Source organism: Anneissia japonica, unplaced genomic scaffold (genome assembly GCF_011630105.1).
Source record: "Anneissia japonica isolate Jap-2015-1 unplaced genomic scaffold, ASM1163010v1 scaffold287833_len2544123_cov190, whole genome shotgun sequence".
In the NCBI taxonomy this organism is placed as follows: domain Eukaryota; kingdom Metazoa; phylum Echinodermata; class Crinoidea; order Comatulida; family Comatulidae; genus Anneissia; species Anneissia japonica.
Window position 1 is genome coordinate 296,555 of NW_022757233.1, and position 17,167 is coordinate 313,721.

General features: G+C 34.9%; 1 protein-coding gene across 1 annotated transcript; it reads left to right on the forward strand.

Annotated features, from left to right (window-relative positions):
• The first annotated feature begins 6,517 nt into the window (after positions 1 to 6,517).
• LOC117124559 (72 kDa type IV collagenase-like) lies at positions 6,518 to 13,450 on the forward strand. The gene is made up of 8 exons (XM_033270828.1): positions 6,518 to 6,846; positions 9,417 to 9,499; positions 9,926 to 10,119; positions 10,653 to 10,874; positions 11,040 to 11,285; positions 11,445 to 11,573; positions 11,849 to 12,016; positions 12,577 to 13,450. Exons 1-8 carry the CDS (start codon positions 6,766 to 6,768, stop codon positions 12,993 to 12,995), a joined length of 1,542 nt encoding a protein of 513 aa, XP_033126719.1. The 5' UTR covers positions 6,518 to 6,765; the 3' UTR covers positions 12,996 to 13,450.
• The last annotated feature ends 3,717 nt before the right edge of the window (positions 13,451 to 17,167 follow it).

A 17,167-nucleotide genomic window follows, 5' to 3' on the forward strand; every position in this document is an offset into this window, starting at 1 on the left:
GCCATGGCTCGACGTCGTAATAATTATGTACGAAAGTGTATTCTTCAGGTTTATCAGTTCATCGATCTATGGAAGAAAGAATCCAAATACTCATTGATGTTGGAATATAGAATACATGCCAAGTTGGAGATAGCTAAAGGCTTGAGAATTAACAGGAAATAACCTAATTGACGTGAGTCGAGGGCCCGTCCAAGGGCCCCGAAAAATGTTGGGCTTAGATGCTCTCTGGGTAATCTGAATATCTTTAGTGCTGAAATTAAACCTTAAAAATGAGTAGCTATAACAGGAACGATAGAATTTTCGATGATCTGGGCCTGATAAAATATAGAATTGCGAAGGTTTATATTATTATTCGATAAAAAGTTTGGGTTTAATCAAACAAAGCTTGAGATCAGTGGAAAAGCGTAAGATTTTAGAGGAGTGGCTTGAGCTTGAGGTTTGTTCGAAAAACGTGAGGTTCACACCGGATGCGTAAGACTTGGTATGATATTATAGGCCTAATAATATATTGACTATATTTTTGATTTTTTTTTTTTTGTATAGGCCTAATAATGAAATAAAATCAGCTGACCTTTTTTATGAGGGGTAAAACCTTGAATTTTGAAGAAATTAAAGGTCATTAAAAGACACCTCAGAAGTCGGGAAAGCTTATATTTCCGGCCATCTAGGAATCGAAATTTTCCATTTTTGGGTTTATTTGAAAATGAACCCCCCTATTTCAAATCCTGGATCCGCCCCTGGCCGTATACACTGATCATTCATTGTCATTACACCTAAACAACATAATACATATTTACAGCGATATAGACCAATATATAAAGTCACATTTGATGATGTTGCAGGCGTTTATCATCCGAATATCTGAATTATTAGTAGGCCTTTAATGTATACATTATTTTAATCGATTTCAACATACTGTGTATAAATATTTAATAATAGGCCTACTATGATGGATAACCATGTATTTTATTCTTTATTTACTGACATGTTTAAAGTCGGAGGCGGACTTTAAGGTGGGTAGTTATGCAGCCGTCCGGGGCTCATACATTTTTGAACGAATTAAAAGAAAATATTTTGTCAAAAGCGGTTGTATTATTAGATTGCTCGGTAGTAGTAAGTAGGGGCCCATCGCCTTTCAGGGACTCATTTGGACATGGAGGAAGTAAGCGTTTCCCTAGAAAACACAGGCATTACATAACTGGTCAAACCTCCATAGTGGGGCATCCAGGGGCATAATTTAAAGAACCCCTTCTAATAAATCTGCCAAATATTGTGTTTGTGGGATTTTGGTCTATTTGGTTTTTTCGGAAATTATAGAAAATGTTACGTATTTTTAAGGCGTTGTAGGAGAGTGCTGAGTATCAATGTTACTGTAAGTAAAAGTATCTAACACTCTCCAGGGCCCTCTCCAGGGCCCTCTCCAGGGCCCATTTGGACTCGGACTTCGCTCAGAAAGCACATGCGTTACTTAAGGCTTGGTAGTAATGTTTTAGGTAGTAGTAGGAGCGGCCCCGCCATCCGAGAGCTCACGAGTTACGCAAATAGGTCCTGTTTATTTAATATGATATGCCATAATTGGACTTTATGGGACAATACATGAAACACTACACCGTTTCTGATATATAAACTGCAATACATTATTCAGCATCGGAAGAGCTTTCCAACGATACCAAACACGACTACTTTTTGGTGAGTTTATATACTTATTCTTATTTTATACACATTTTAAGTATATTTTGCGGATATTTTAAAACAAATAAACACCTATCTTTGAATTATGTTCCATTCTGGCATGAGTGACAGTAGTTTGTATATGTCTGGTTTGTTGCCTGTATAGAAATTATGATTTTAGACACCAAAATCATATCTGTAGCTTAAATTTAGTTCCAATTATATGCACATTTTAGATAAATTTGGCGGCCATTTTGAAAAATGGCCGCCATTTGTATACCAGGTGAAAAACCAAGTGTCAACAGGGCTTAGTGTGACCAGGACGGATTAATTAGGATATCTGGCTATGTTGACTGCTTCTAACATTTCATTCCCCCTACTTGATTTCTAGGCCTCTTTTTTGATTTTTTTTTCCTAGTCTAAAGAGAAATCTTCCAATGGTATTATTTCTGCAAATTTGAACTCGGCAAAGACCTACAATCATCTTAAATGAATTTAGTATAACCTACCGTTAGTGCTCTGTAATCAATAGGAATCTTAATTATATTGTCAACTCGTCTTAAATACTACCTATCACTCAGAATCTAGAATCAAATAACATGTAATCTAATGTGATTGAAGTAGACTCGGACAAATTATATCAGACACGTAATCGATGTTAAGGTAAACCTAGATGACTACAACATCAATGGCTGACTTACCGTACTAGAAAAAAGAAAGATTAGGTGGACATTGTACTTTTGGTTAAAAATTACAGTAGTGTTAAATTTTGTAACACTTAGGTCTATCAATAGTAGTAAAAACATCGGTTGTGAGTTTAACACAAATAGTGCAGTGCAGTTTTTGAGTAGTAGAGTGACTAGGCCTTTGTCTGGGATGAGTTAAAAACCTGAAAATGAAAATTTCAAATTCAATTTTTTTTATTTCGTGTGGCGAAGCCACATTTATTTGCCACAAATGTATACCAAAATCACATAAGTTAAAAATAATTAAAATAAATAATAAGAAAAATTCAAAATGTACCGGTAATGCTTTGCTATAAGTGCAACATTATAATGAAAATATATTTTTCTGGATTTGAAGTGTCTTGGAGCAGAATTCATCAGTAATGCAACTTAATAGGCGTATTCGACTGGTTCATTTCGTTGACTACGAATTTTCGTTGAGTATTATTTTCATTCGACTGGCTCGTATAGACTTCGTTGACAACGTATAAACCAGTTATTTACGTGACCAAAACAAACATGGCCGATTGGTGAGTTTAGAACATTTGTGTTAATATAATTTAGATTAAATTTCAGGAAAAAAAATCCATACCGCCACAAGCTGAAGCAATCTTAATTACACAGCGTGTATCGCGGTAACTATGCAGCCATTTTGTTTTGTCGAGTATTTACAAGTTTTCTTTTCGACTGGTCGTCTTCGTTAAATAGGATTTTACCGATGCACAGTTGGGCGTGGTTTAACGAAGAACGACCAATGGAATGCGGCCAATATGTTTTGTAATCTCCGTCAAATGAGCCCAGTCGACGGCGCCCGGACAGGACTCAAACCAACTCGTGCTACAACCATCTGGAAATTTTATTCATGGGATATTCTATGTATATTTATCCAGTGGTTCCTAGACATCGTCAATATACATACAGAAAATACTAATATCTGATAGAGATTCGACTGTCAAATAAATACTGAAAAAAGAGCAAAACACATGGTGGGGCTGAGGAGATATACCCTCCAGCTGTGAAAGTCCTTCTCTGTGTCACAGTAAATTTTGATATGTTATGAATCTTTTCAGCCCTATGTTTAAAAGGAATGATAGCTTTTACTTTTCATGTTTCTATACTTTATTTTTCAAGCACCGTATAATCGATTAAATTCTCTAATCCCTCACCGGAGATCTTCCCCTTGGACTTACTGGGGCCCTACTAGGTAGACCTCAAACCCCCAACCAATGCTTCCCCGGGGCCCACGGCCGCTTTCGGCAGCACTGTATTTATCAAAATACTAAAGCAAGGATTTTCTTCTTTTTTTGTACCTGATTGGACATGGAAAGGGAGGGGTAATTAAGACATTGATTTTGTAGGCTATTTGTTGTAACTTTCTTATTTTTTATGTTTTTTAAAGTTTTTATTACGTTTTAGTTTTTTCTTTTTCCTTTGGACGCACCGTTACGTACGTGTGCCACTGTTGTAAAAATGTTGTTTCCAACTGAAGAATATATACCGTACCGTATTTATTACCACCAATATAAAACAATTATCTTTACCCGCTACAGAATAGGACGTGTAACTGATTAAAGTAAATGGTGTATATTAAAATGCTTGTTAGTAGAATAACAACGTTGTATGAACTCCACATAAATATGTAGGCCGAAAAACAATGCCTCGATAGGGTAGGTCTCGTACCGTAATGCTTTAACAATTACAACGGTAAATATATTGACTCTCTTTAGTTGATATTTTAACCATTAACTATAACAGGTTTAATATAACAATGAATGGAACCTTATAAGATTAAGTTTACATTACAGCCACAAACAATTAGCGGGATAATTCATGCGCACTATATTCCCCATTTTATCAACGAATAACATTTCGTTTTTTCCGTCGAATTAAAAAAAAATCTGCAAATCACAATCGAACTATTGGCCTAGAGGAACTAACCACAGGAACGCATATTTACAGTGATCGTATAAACACTTACCTTCCCACAGATATTATATAATAAGCCTTAAACAATGTGTTTTTACAAAGTCAAAAACAAAAATTCCGAGCATAGTTGAACATTCTCGTAATCTTTAAAGACGTAGAAGTATAGTCTTGTTGTCGTTGACTGAAGATAAGGTAACTATTGGAATGAAAGCAATCGTAAAAATCAATGTACATAACTTTTATAATAACAATTGAAATTTTTGAATAATTCCTTGATGATTCATACCATGTTTTGAAGCAATAAAATAGTTGGCCCACTGTTCTACCAACCCGTGGTGATTCTGATAGACAGACGGGGGCCCAGGCCTATTTAAACCTAAATCGGTACTTAAAATGAATAGGTTGCAAAAATCACTATATTGAATTATTATGATGTTGATATTTTGTGACAATAACGCCGTGGTTAGTTGATTCGTTCGTTTGTGTTTTCTTTTCCTTTCCTTTTATTTATTTTTTTTTTTACTGGCGTATACATATTGTTATAGAATATTTTTAAATCAATTTAACTTTCTAAAAAATACATTTGCGATAATGCACAAGCACTTAAATAATAACAGTATAAAGTTATACAAAGGTCATGTAGTAGGCAATCATACGCGACGGAGAAGCTGCTGGTTTATATCTTGTTTGTTTCTCACTTTAAAATAGTAACCCGAAAGATTTTCTCAACATCACGTATAGCATACGGAAACAACGGCGTTATATCTCATCCGAAGAGCGAGGTAACTAGAGTTGCATTCACATTGGATCGGAACTAAACTGATGCGCTGCTGAACACCGGTGTCCCTATACTTACATACTGATCCGAGAGTATGATCGGTTTGTTCGGCTTTCCGAAGCGAAATTCGGATGCGGTGTGAATGCAACTTGAAGTGTTTTATACCCAACGATGTGTCAACATTTTGCCGGTTTCGAAGCAGAGACGAAGGCTTATCATAAATAATCTGTGGCGCCACCACTCTTTTATTACAAAATATGTAAATACGGTACGTAAGGTCAAGTGTTGCCAAACCAAAGCCACACACAAATAACACTCATTTAGGCCTATGTATAAAAAACAATTGGATTAAATTATTTTTCTGTTGCTAATTACAACCTTGTCGCGTTTCTTCAGATGCTTTTACTACATGGCTAATACGAAGATACTTTTTATATAACTTAGATAAACTAGATTTGCGTCATTGTCTACAAGCCGGAACTGATAAAACTTAAAATATCACTGGAATCATCAAAATGTGTACCCATATACATATTTTGCTTACCACCCACATATTTGGAAAAATCCATTTAAGAAAGAAATATTACATGCCTTGAATTTTTTTTTAGGCTTTATACTGTAACCTGTAACTCAGCTCCTTAGATTTTTGCATAAAGTCCCAAAATTGTTTGAATAGGCCTATGCTTTGTATTAATTAATTTATTATATAAATTCAAATTCATCTTTATTCCTATCAATTAAAACATTGTTGGGTACTAGTATTAGACCTACATACCGTACTTAAGAATTAATTTAAAATGTCAATTAGACAAAAATAGAGGCCTAGAAAAACACCAACATCTTTGGGAAAATAAAAGTTATTGCAAAATTCCTAAGAGTAACGAAAACTAATTATATTTATTAATTTTATTTACAAAAATTTCAATTTGAATTGTATTACTGTATATATCAATTATAAAAAAATGTCAATATTAAAAAAGCAAAACAAAGAGGCATAAGAAAAACATTTTTTTGATCTCACCCTATACCGGTATGTTATGAATCGAAACGTCAGACATATACAATAGTATTTCACGTGTAGACCCTACGTCATTTGTTATTATTAATGGCGATAGACGGAAATTTTCACGGCGACACAGGAACGAGCCAATTGACGAAGTATCCGATAAGGGTAAAGTACGTTGATGAACGGATGGTAAAATCAATCGACCTGGCAATTCGGTGGAATTCATCATAAACGAATAATGATGTCTGTAAACGTAGGAGGAAGTTACCTGGATCCTGAGTAATTAATAGTGTATTAGCAGGCCCATGACCTACCGGGGCAGCTTTCAAGACAATACATCCTTGTCCATATTTAGACAGTGGAATGACGTCACAATGTTTGATATGTATAAAAGGCTGAAGGATTCCCCATAAAGACATTCCGAACAAACTTCAAACAGAAACCAGTTGATTTCCAAACACCTAAAGATATCATAAAGTGTTTATCTGAGGGCACAACACGTTCGGTTGATTACCTTTTACACAAATTGACTGAAGACTAACTCACCTGGGGCACGTTGGTTTATAGTTTCAATTAGTTGGGAGCCAACTGGGAGGGACCACAATATAACGGAGAGAAGGGTGTAGATAACACGCACTAGACAAGAGAAAGTTATCACGATGCTGAAGTGCTTAATTTTAACTGCAACTCTCTGCGCTATCGCATCGGCAGCTGATAGTACTATCGATCAAGATGCATACGTAAGTTATATAATCATTGAACACATTTGCCGTTTTTAACGTTATGCTTTTTGTAGACTATATCGTGTATATACACTGTGTATAGACCTATTACAAATAGGCGTGCTACTTGACAAAAGTCAATTTAAAGTCTTTGTATGCACATTCTATGGACTAATACTCTATATAATGTTTGCCAGTGTAGACCCACAGACCAATTGCTATGTTTAATCAGGTCAACGAGTTTGGAACATTAAGGTAATGATGATGATCATTAACATATACTAATAATGCTGGTGATCGTGATGATAACGGGGATGGTAATTCTGATAATAATGGGGATTACATGTATGGTCATTGGAGCGGAATTGAATAGTGTGTAGGCCTATTATATAACTATAATAGTTAAGATGTTTAATTCCTTCCAATTCCATGGTCCTGGGTTCAATTCCTGTCAAGGTAACATACTTTGTTATCACGACCAAAACAACTCCACTCCTAAGCCTCATTTTAAGTCCGCTATTTGGCATATGCTTGGACTTAACACAATTAATAACATTAATGAAATACATAAAAGATTGTAATAAAGACGATACGCCTATGCAAAAGAAAGGACATTGTCGTTATTTAACTAATCTCTAAGATTAGGAAATGGTTTTCGATTTTTTTTTTGTATAGACCTTTATTCTTTTTTTTTTTCAAGCAGTGAAAGTAGTTTGGCTATAGCACTGAAGAAGGCGTGGGTAACGGCATCCACTCCTTTTTGTCCGTGAATATTTCAAGGACTGCATCGCCTTATCATTGCTGAAAAGAAAATGGCGGATGCGCTATTTTAAAAGTACAAACACAAAGTTATAATATAGTTAGGCATATATTAAGGTCATTCACATATCTATACTCTAGTTAATCCAATTGATTTTTGCCACACCTCATAGCTCTGGTTGATTCACACTGTGAAAATTTAAAATTATTTTGATGAAGCGTACCGGTACGTTAACAATAATAGTTTCATAGATTAAAACTGTTTCTACATCATTATTTTGTGTACCTCAATCTAAATCATACTATAAATCCCTGTGTGCATGGCATTTAGATTACCCTATTTTTGATTTGTGAGAACAATATATATTATATATAAACTATACTGTATGTCCTATAAATATATATAAATATAGTAGGCATAAACCTATTGCTAATAGGCAAAGTGATATTTGCTAATTCATTGAATGGCTTGACAACGAATCATTGACGTCTTCCAGCAGTGTTACCTTTATCAAATAAACAAAAACAAAAAATTATAATTCCAAAGTAAAGCAATTCCAAGTACCAAATACTTTAGAAGGGTTTATGCATGTAGTTTTTAGTTGTCAGTACCTCTTTGTTATGATTTTTTAACCAAAAATTACTGGATGAAAACTCAATTATTTTATGCCGCAACAGTTAACGATTAGGCAAGTATAATGCATGACTTAATCAATCATCATAAAAAATGAACATTTAATTTGACACCGTTTCTTTGGGTATGGTAGCTTTTTATAACGAATACTTGAAAATCTTCCACTGCCCAATCACAGAGAATCATCTCTTTAATTTGATCAGTGGTCTTGATCGTAACAAAAATGTGTTTATCATCGAGCAGGACTGACACCTAGGGCCTGTACTGTACTGCACAGCGGTTGTTAATACCAGGGAGGCACTATATTAACATTATTGTTTAGTGAAAAGCTCAGTAAACCTAACAGCGAAGTAAATTAAATGATGGATAGAATGATATAAAATTAATTCGTTGAAACTGTTATGCCACAGGAAAGGTCGAGTATTAGAATTCCTTTCTGCAGGTTACCCTGTAGCCCAGTTTAAAGCTGATGTGTGGAAATAGTATGGTCATAGTGATGTAGGATCTTGGAACCCATGTCTGTGATTAGAAGTTATCGCAATGTTTAAAATGCCCCCTCGAAGATACATCGATATTCGGAAACGTGACGTAGTCCTGCGTCGCGTAAGATTTCACAATACTCGGCATTCAAGTGTGCTGACCTCCACAATTAATACAATAAAGTTGTACAATAATCATTAACGATAATTAATGACAAACTAAGGAGGTAATAATTAATCCTAAACGAGGATTAAATCGTCTGAAACAGGCCTCAGATCAGATACGGTCAATTAAAGACGTATAAGATCAAATAAGGAATTTAGTGTTTTTATTTATTTTTTTAAATTTTAACAATCTTTAATGAGTGTGGTCCATCCAGCCGAAGCTGATCATTAGGGACCCTCAATACACATAATAAAACAAAACAAAAGAGAGTATGAAACCAATTAATTAACAGTACAGTACTATAAATAACAACCTTTCAATTCTTAATTTACAAAATGAAAAATTTGGGTTAACAGGAAGCTTCACATAATTCTGTCCCGCTTTTGATGACACGTTTAAATGTTTCAGCATATCTATAAATGTTGGATTTTGACAATTAGTATTAAATGTGTTTGTTCGATATCATTTTGGGGGTTAGGATTAAAAAGAGTTAAAATGTATTAAAAAATATAATACATATATTACAATATAAGGACGTTTTATTCTTCAGAATTATCTACACCAGTTTGGATGGGTTGGAGAAGGACCTGATGGGTCACAGGCGGAACCAGCAGCTGTCAAAGAAGCCATCAAGTAAGTTTGCCGAACATTGTATATGTTCATATATGTGAATGAGAATAATTCGGGCATGTAATTCTCATAATAATTATTACACCAGGATGGCAGAGTCAAGTAACAATTTACGGTACCGGTATCTGCTTTGTGGTCTAGTTACGGCTAACCTCCAAAAGTGAATCATGCGGAAAATGAGAGGTAAAACGGGTTGTATAGTTCAATTTTGGGCTAAACGCCTGAATTAAACACAACGTTTTGAGCAATAGTTGGTTAGTCTGTCACTGTGTGCATGTAACTACTGGCCTATTCTCGTTTAGAGCGTAATCGGGCGTACTTCCATGGCGACGATGACGATTTCCGTAACTAGGGACATTTTTACTAACGGACAATACAATGATTCCCTTTCTGTACTCCCCTTGACTCATCTTACCATTTTGATTGTAGAGCATTTCAACGTTTTGCTGGCATCAAAGAAACTGGTAAGATTGACAAACGAACGGAAAGAATGATGGAAAAACCGCGTTGTGGAGTACCTGATGTGTTGGGATCTGGTCTGATGGATATGCCAATAGCAGAACTGAAGCTGAACACTTCCAATCCTTACGGAAACAATAGAGCAAGGAGGTACACTGCCGACGGTGAGAACCAATCGCTGTTTACAGTAGTCTACTTTATTGGGCTCAATACTAATAAAAAATAAGAATAATAATAATAATAATAATAATAATAATAATAATAATAATAATAATAATAATAATAATAATGATAATAATGACAGTCACAATTATAATAAAAAATGACAATATAAACATGAACAACAATAATTACAATAACAATAGCCATAATGGTATTCATTATGATGATGAAGATGATAATGATGATTATAATGATAATAATAGAGATAATACGGCAATAACAATAGTAATAAATAATAACGATAGTAAAATTAAGTAATAGGTCGATGAATGTAGTATATGAAAAGTGTGTACTTAACTACGGATCAAAACAGATAAAAAGACAAACACTAAGTGAGCAAAAGTAAGACCAATGTAAAAACTGAGGTTGGTAAAACATGTTGAAAATTACTGTTTGGACCTTGTCTTAAGCCTAGCAAATTTAAAATAAGAAATAAAATATATATTGTGAGGTTATTTTAATCGTCTTTCTGTAGGTACAAAATGGACGAAAAATGACTTAACCTACTACTACAATAACTACACACCGGACTTGTCAGGAGTTGCTCAAAAGGACGCCCTCCGTCGGGCATTCGATTTGTGGGCCGGAGTTACGCCACTCACCTTCACCGAGGTCAGCTCACTCCCAGCCGACATTATTATTGAGTTTGCCAGCGGGACACACAGTGACGGACCATGGGCTGCCTTTGATGGTCAAGGTAAACAATCGAATGAATCATTGACTGACTGACTGACTGGCTGGCTGACTGACTGATTGATTGGTACACACAAAAATGGCACTCTCGTATTTAAGATATTTACGTTTAATTATTTCCTAATTCGATATTTAGGAGTTTAATTTTTAAATAATTTTGTATTCATAGGAGGCACTTTGGCGCATGCGTATTTCCCTCAGAATGGTGATGCCCATTTTGATGAGGATGAGGACTGGACAGTTGGTGTAGATCGTGGCATTAATTTGTTCATCGTCGCAGCCCACGAGTTTGGACATAGCCTTGGACTTGGTCACTCCAGTGTCCAGGGTGCATTGATGTACCCCTGGTACCAAGGTTATGTGGCTGATTACCAACTTCCTAATGACGACATCAACGGAATTCAATACCTCTATGGTAAGTTGCAGGCGTATTATAACAATCTCACGATGTAAGCCTGTGGGCAAGCGTTGTTATATCCACTCTGACGCTCATTAAAAATGTACTGTAACAACTATACCTAGAACAACAGTTAGGATTGAAAAAATTATTATTATAATTTTTTTTTCATCGTAGGCATGCCTCGCGTCACTCGACCTCCGGAACCAAAACCAGACCCAAAAACAGACGGCCCAGCAAACGAAAAGCCCACAAAGAATACCTTGTGTAAAGATTCCGAGTTTGTTATCGATGATATGATTAGAGGTAATTTTTCTGAAGTTTCCATTAAAATAATAATCTATTCAGACAATAGGTGTCATTATTGGTCTGCTGCCGTATCCAACCATGGTCAATCCAACTAAGCTGTGCGATTAATGATTAGGCCTATGGTCAGCGAGAACGTCGTCAATATGTAAATGAACCTACGCTCTGTATCTCAACCAATCGTATAACGCAACTCTCTAGATTTTTCCATTTCCAAGAAGGATAAGCATGGTTCGAAATTGGCATGGTTAAACTAATTTTTATTTTTGTGGTAGGTCCTGATGGAAAGACGTACATGTTTATGGGCCGATATTACTACGAAATTGATGACGTGGGTATCAAAGTCGGTCCTAAGAAAATCTCTAAACTGTTTCCCGGCGTACCATCCAACTTCAATGCAGTGGTGACCTCTCCTTGGTCAAAAAGAACATACTTCTTCAAAGGTAAGCATAATGTTTGCTCTAAGAGCGGTTTCGCGTTGCTGTTCTGCTTCTCAATCTTGAGGTCGGAGGTTCAATCCCTCGCTGTGTATTTCGCTTGTGTCCTACGTTTGTCTCTCTCTACAGGCACAAGTACCTGGTAGGCTCAAATACAAAATGCGCTGATTTTTTAACTTCCAACTGATTTCAGCTGCAACTGGAATTCCCCCAGGGAGCCGAGTATGCGATGTGCTTGACCCAATGACCGGGTTAATCATGTGATTAAGCGCTTAGAGCCATGTTGGCTTTAAGCGCTATGAGGCCTAAGTCTAACATGTTATTATTATTATTATTATTATTATTATTATTATTATTATTATTATTATTATATGTGAATGTATAGGTTCGAGCGCAGTGTGACCAATTTCGATTTGATAACTATGGTTTTAAGCACACTAACAATAATAATTGTATTTATAATGGCCGGCATAATGTACTCTTGCGTCTATACATTCACATGTCATTATGTAGATTACCAATGAAAACATACCGTACTCTATCAAAATTAATCCTTTATTTTACAGGCGACAGATACTGGAGATTTTATAACTTCCAACTAGAATCTGGGTACCCAAAGAAGACAACTGATACCGGTATACCCAAGGGTCCAAACGCAGCGTTCGTTTGGGGCGGTAACGGCCAAATGTACATAGTCAAAGGCAACAAATATTACAACTTCAACGAACAAGAGCAAAAGGTAATCGGCGCTCCAAAGAAATTCAAGGCTTATTGGAAAGGTGTACCAACTCCAATTGATGGTGCGTTCCAGTGGAGGAACGGTAAGACGTATTTCTTCAAAGGGAGGAAATATTGGAGGTTTAATGATAGTGCACGTAAAGTCGATAAAGACTACCCAAAGAAAACCAAAACTGCCTGGTTTGGTTGTGGGAGTTCAGACGCGATCCCAAGTCGACTTCAACAGGCTGGGGCTAAGCAGGAATAATGGTTTAGCCTATTGATGCTTGGTATCAACCAAATATCATAACTTGGACATAACCTATTAATGTAACATTCCAGGATATAAGTGGCTGTCATTTCTAATGGTTTACCACTTTTTAAATGTTTGAATTTGCCATAAATTGTGCTGACTAAACATTTTTAATCATTTTTTCTGAGTATAATGAATAAATGAATGTGCATTATTATGTAATATACATTGTAAATTCATCACATACCTCAGTCTAAGTGCGTATTATCAAGCAAATACTATAGTTGGCTGGTAATTTTAAATACCGGTACCTTTGTAATATCTGATTTAAATATATTGTTTTATCTTTATATAAAGCAATTAATTAAAATAGAGTGTAAATAATGTAGTTTTGGGTGACCAGCATGTACAGTTTTTGTAGTTTTGAATCGGATATTGATAAATTAATAAATAAAAAACAAACCTATACTAAGATGTTTTGTTTTCATTTTATGGTAATTCACAAACACTTGATTACGTAACGGTTTTGATTATATAATGATGAGACAGTGCCACATCTAGGGGAGTGTGAGGGGGCGCACGCCCCCAATACTCTCTCTTCATGCCCCACCCCAATACTGGCACCTCAGTCCCCCATTGAAAATGTTCGAAGCAAAAAATGAAGCTCAAATGGTTAAAAATCACTTCAAATCCCCTTATTTTGCGAGCTATACCCCCTCACCTCTAATCATCGAGTCCCACCTTCGCCCCGCCTCTCCCCTCTCCTCTATCAGCGCCCCCCCCCATTTCAAGGCTTCTAGATATTCCACTGTGGTGATAGTGTAGACCTATGAAACTAAAGTGTTGATACTGATGATAACGTGGATATTAATAATGGCCATAAAGTGACAACAACGACGAACGATAATGACTTTATCTCTCAGAATTCAAGTTTCTTTTTTTTAATACGGTGTAACCAACAATAATATATAAAATAATTAACTAAAACGTCATTAATGGAATTAATAATAATAATAATAACAATAACAGGCCTAATGATATTATTAACAACAACAATAATAATAATAATAATATTTTATTATTATTATTACTATTATTAATAGTCATACCAACAGCAACAAGAAAACACTACTGTACAACAATTATTAATAAAACAGAAAATAATATGAACAACAATAATAAGCATATCCAACAAGACAGGACTCCCTTTAGAGATTTAATAATATTCAAAAGTACTGTATCCTCGGCTTACGTGCTGTTTAACGCACATATACAAGAGTGTAAAATCTGTCACCTTCAATACGATACAATTCCCAACAAATTCTAAGTGGGCCAGTTGGATTGAACGTCTGCAATCAGGGCCTTGGTTCGAGTCTCAGTTACGGCGACTTTTTCACTCATGCAGATCTCTTAACCGTTTTATAATTTATTTAGGTATATATTGTAAGGCATTGCACATCTAGATGTGTATAAGAGACAGCCTCTATCTCGTAACCCTTTCTTCCGTCCCTCCTTATCTTTCTTCTACCCACAAATTTTTCTTCCCCTCCTCCTCGTATCCCTTCCCTCCATGCACACCCCACCCCTTCCCCCCCCCCCCCCCCTTTCTTTTCCCTTGTTTGATCTATGGAGAATATTGTACCGCACAGTGTATTTATTTTACGAAATAAAGATGAAAATGAAAATGACAAATGAAATGGTTACGCATTTGGTATCGAATGTGGTTTTTCGTAGGATACAAAGTGCTCTGAATCAAAAAGGTTTATTGCCTGCTTGTAATTTTCATTTCATTTATTGTTAAATTACTTTTGATGCTACATTTTTATTTATTTTTTATGCCGTGTTACATTTTATATTTATATGAAAAACAATAGTACAAACCTATTTAAATAAACGGAAAGATGAAGATTCCGTTCCAGGTCTCATGATTGTGATATATGCCGGCGCCTTCCCATAGACTACTGAGAATTCGTGGCGAATTAAAATCTAGTAGGAAGCAATTCATTACAGGACACAGACCTAGTATTACCCGAACACTCTCCAATAAGACGGGTTCAAGTTAAATAGAGATCACAGCTGTGTGGGTTTAAACAGGGCTCTACATGCGGAACCAGGGGACAAACTTACCTCATGATGACATCATTCATAGTATGTGTCGGAAGGTCTCCTGTAGGGTCACTGCCGATGACCTTTACATCATCAGGAAGTCAGTGCTTCCTCTATGTCAATCAATCGAGTCAAGTGAACCTAGCAACGACATTTGAATATTATATAATCATGATTATTTAATTCATTGTAAACCGTTATTAACTTAATTATTTCCGATTAAATAATGTTTGTTTAGTAACGCTGAAACATAATGATAATATTGTTTGTTTATTTTTATTTCATTTGTAATGCACATCAAAACCTATGCAATAATAATGATCAAAGCAAGCAGAGGTCGCTGAACTGGCAAAGCCCATAAACAACTTCCTCCAAAACAGAAACTAATAAGCATTAACAAATTTAAGATTAACATAAAGTAAAAGTAAACTAAAAATGATGCCAAAATTCGATAAAATTTCAATTATACATTGCACATTTGAACATAATGTAATACAAGCAATTGAACAAAAAAAAAATATAAGCAAAACATACAACGATGTAAATACAATAGGCCATACACAAAAATAAGTCTGGACGGAGAAAAGAAATGAATGGTAACTATATCTAAGGAATGGACGACCACACGTTTCTCTTTAAATGTTTCAATTAGTAGGAATATTTATAAGTTACTAATTTCTCCCAATTAAGAAGTATACTCTGTATAATATAAAAATCATGAGATGTAGGCTTAACTGATCTATCGGCGCTAAATTTATTATTATTATTATTATTATTATTATTATTATTATTATTATTATTATTATTATTATTATTATTAGTCAATATTATTATTATTCTTATTATTATATTACGTTCATTATTATTATTATTATTCAATATTATTAGGCCTATTATTATATTACTTTCATTATTATTAGGCCTATTATTATTATTATTATTATTATTATTATAGTTTTATCTTTTGTGGGGTCATCCCACTTTTATTCATAATATTTCAATTGCCATCATACTATAACCTCAAATTAAAAAAAAATATCACATTTTTATATAATACACTGCACCGTATAATGCTTCTGTATAAAATAAATCAAATAAATCAGCATATTTCAAACAAGGTTGACCAATCAAGCATTATCTTATACTGTATGCAAAAATAATAACAAACACAGAGTTCAATACTTGACTCCGCCAACAACTCCCCTTGTTCAAATCAAAGGAGCAATGCATATTCAGTGGCAATAGTCCTCACTGAAAAAAAGCCACTAATTTATTTCACGTTAAATTTATCTTTGTCATTTTAAATTCGGTCCATTGCGTCAATCTTACAGGTATTATCTGATTTTGCTTTTCATACTGCATTTTGTTTTATAGTTGCGATTCATACTTAGCAAACGTCTTAACCAACTAGGCCACTAGACTCTGGGGCAAATTTAAATCAGATGGGGTGGGGGGACCTTTTTATCTTTACACTTTGCAAGACGTGTGTGAACAGCACTAGTTTTCCACACACACACACACACACACGCACACACACACACACACACACGCACGCGCGCGCGTATGACAAAGATAAATACACGGTAATGAAAACTTTAATACGTAAAATTATATCTTCAGAAACACTAATGTTTATTGCAACGAATATTTCGACTACTCCTGTAATCTTTGTCAACGCTTGACATAAAATTTCTTATTGCTTGTTATGAATCTAATTATATCAATAAATGTTATGATTACACCACAATCTACAAACTTTGAAATTTATTGTGAAATTCGTACAATAAAATCCTAGGAAACCGCTAAATATTTTTCAGCTTAGCACATATTTGATTTGTTGTTTATTTTATTTCCATTATAACCCTGGTAAACTTCAATTTTCTAAACAAACATTGAAAACTGCGTATTGCCTGAATCATAATATTATTCGGCGGGGAATACAATGAGTCACTTACTAAACACGAGCACCTCGTCTTGAAGAGGAAGCAATGATTGTTAGATTATTATTGCTCATTGTTTACTTTTTGAATTGGACTAGGGTATGACTGTTCCTTTGTTCATTTATGCCTTTAGGAGGATAA